At 44.4% G+C, this 1,763-nt stretch overlaps 1 protein-coding gene across 1 annotated transcript in view; it reads left to right on the forward strand.

Annotated features, from left to right (window-relative positions):
* Window positions 1-1,763, forward strand: part of hgsnat (heparan-alpha-glucosaminide N-acetyltransferase) — a 42,589-nt gene that overhangs the window by 952 nt on the left and 39,874 nt on the right. The window contains exon 2 of the mRNA XM_043673955.1: window positions 1,612-1,646. Coding sequence (XP_043529890.1) covers window positions 1,612-1,646 — 35 coding nt within the window. The remainder of the gene's footprint in view (window positions 1-1,611; window positions 1,647-1,763) is intronic.

Here is a 1,763-nt window from a genome sequence, read left to right on the forward strand (position 1 = left end):
GATTAGCGAGTTTTGAGATGCTGCATCAGAACATTATTTCAACGAGCCAACACACACTGCAGCACAGAGGAACTATGCAGAGCAGAGGAAAATCACCTATACCGTGTGTTCAAAAAGAATGGGTAGCCAATGAACACAGTCCACTGATTTCTCAGCAACAAACCCAAACAAGCAGACAAAACGTGTCCAGAAATCCCAGCCACTCTCCCCTGCATCAAAGACATCTCAGAAATGACTGCCAGACTACTCAGACCCCTTGGCATCATGGTAGCCCACAAACCCACCAACACACTAAAACAGCAGCTAATGAACTTGAAAGACCTTATACAGACAACAAGCAAAACTAATGTCATTTACAAAATACCGTGCAAGGACTAACAAACACCACACTGGACAAACAGGCAGAAAACCAGGATATATGAACACCAACTAGCCACAAAAAGGCATGACCCTCTCTCCTTACATACGGTTGAGGAAGGACACCACTTCAACTGGGACAACACATCCATCCTAGGACAAGCCAAACACAGACACGCACGAGAATTCCTAGAAGCATAGCATTCCAACCAGAACTCTATCAACAAACACATTGAGTTAGACCCTATGTACCACCCCCTGAGAAAAGGAACAGGAAGTGACTTCACCACAGGAAATGACATCACCAAACCAAAGAAACCCAAACATATAAATAGAAAGCAGGAATTTTCAACATTGCTCTGCCTGATGCCCATTGAAGATGTTACCTAGTAAGATAACGAAACATCTGGAAATGAACCTTGCAGCTCAGCGAGCAAACCTACATCCAAAGTCACTGGAGATTGCTCATGTCAATGCTTCTTTCACTCATCTAGTGAAATCTGCTCATACATCAAAAGAAAGGAAAAGCTAGCACTGGCACCATTTTAGGATTTGAATTTCTAATGGTATCAGTGTAAAGTAACTTCTGTTTCACCTCGTGCAAATTTCCTGTAGCGCATGTTTCCTGTTGCATTTCCGTTTTGTGGGCGGCACGGTGGCACAGTGGTTAGCACTGCTGCCTCACAGCGCCAGAGACCCGGGTTCAATTCCCGCCTCAGGTGACTGACTGTGTGGAGTTTGCACATTCTCCCTGTGTCTGCGTGGGTTTCCTCCGGGTGCTCCGGTTTCCTCCCACAGTCCAAAAATGTGCAGGTCAGGTGAATTGGCCATGCTAAATTGCCCGTAGTGTTAGGTAAGGGGTAGATGTAGGAGTATGGGTGGGTTGCGCTTCGGCGGGTCGGTGTGGACTTGTTGGGCCGAAGGGCCTGTTTCCACACTCTAAGTAATCTAATCTAATCTAATCTAATTGATGTGAGAACCTTATGTATGGGTTTAGTCTGCTTTAGGAAGCAAGTCTTTAAGTATTATCTTGAGGGCACTTTGGAAGCCAATGCCATCCAGTACATTAATCCCATGAGTCTAATTAGAAACCCATTTAATTGCATTCTGATTTAACATATTAAATTATTACACATGAGCTTTGGGCATATGGTTGCAATCTATTGCACTGGATCTTTTACTTGGTTATGCTTTGTAAAACAAACAAATTAAAAATTAGACTTTTTTTGATTGAGTGCTTTGTTTTCTCTGTAGATTTGCCGAACATCTGCTTCTATCTAGTAACCGAGGTGCTTTGTAAAATGAGTGTATGTGATTAGTGGGCGGCACGGTGGCACAGTGGTTAGCACTGCTGCCTCACAGCGCCAGAGACCCGGGTTCATTTCCCGACTCAGGCGACTGACTGT

This window comes from Chiloscyllium plagiosum, chromosome 32, assembly GCF_004010195.1.
Source record: "Chiloscyllium plagiosum isolate BGI_BamShark_2017 chromosome 32, ASM401019v2, whole genome shotgun sequence".
NCBI classification, from domain to species: Eukaryota; Metazoa; Chordata; class Chondrichthyes; order Orectolobiformes; family Hemiscylliidae; genus Chiloscyllium; species Chiloscyllium plagiosum.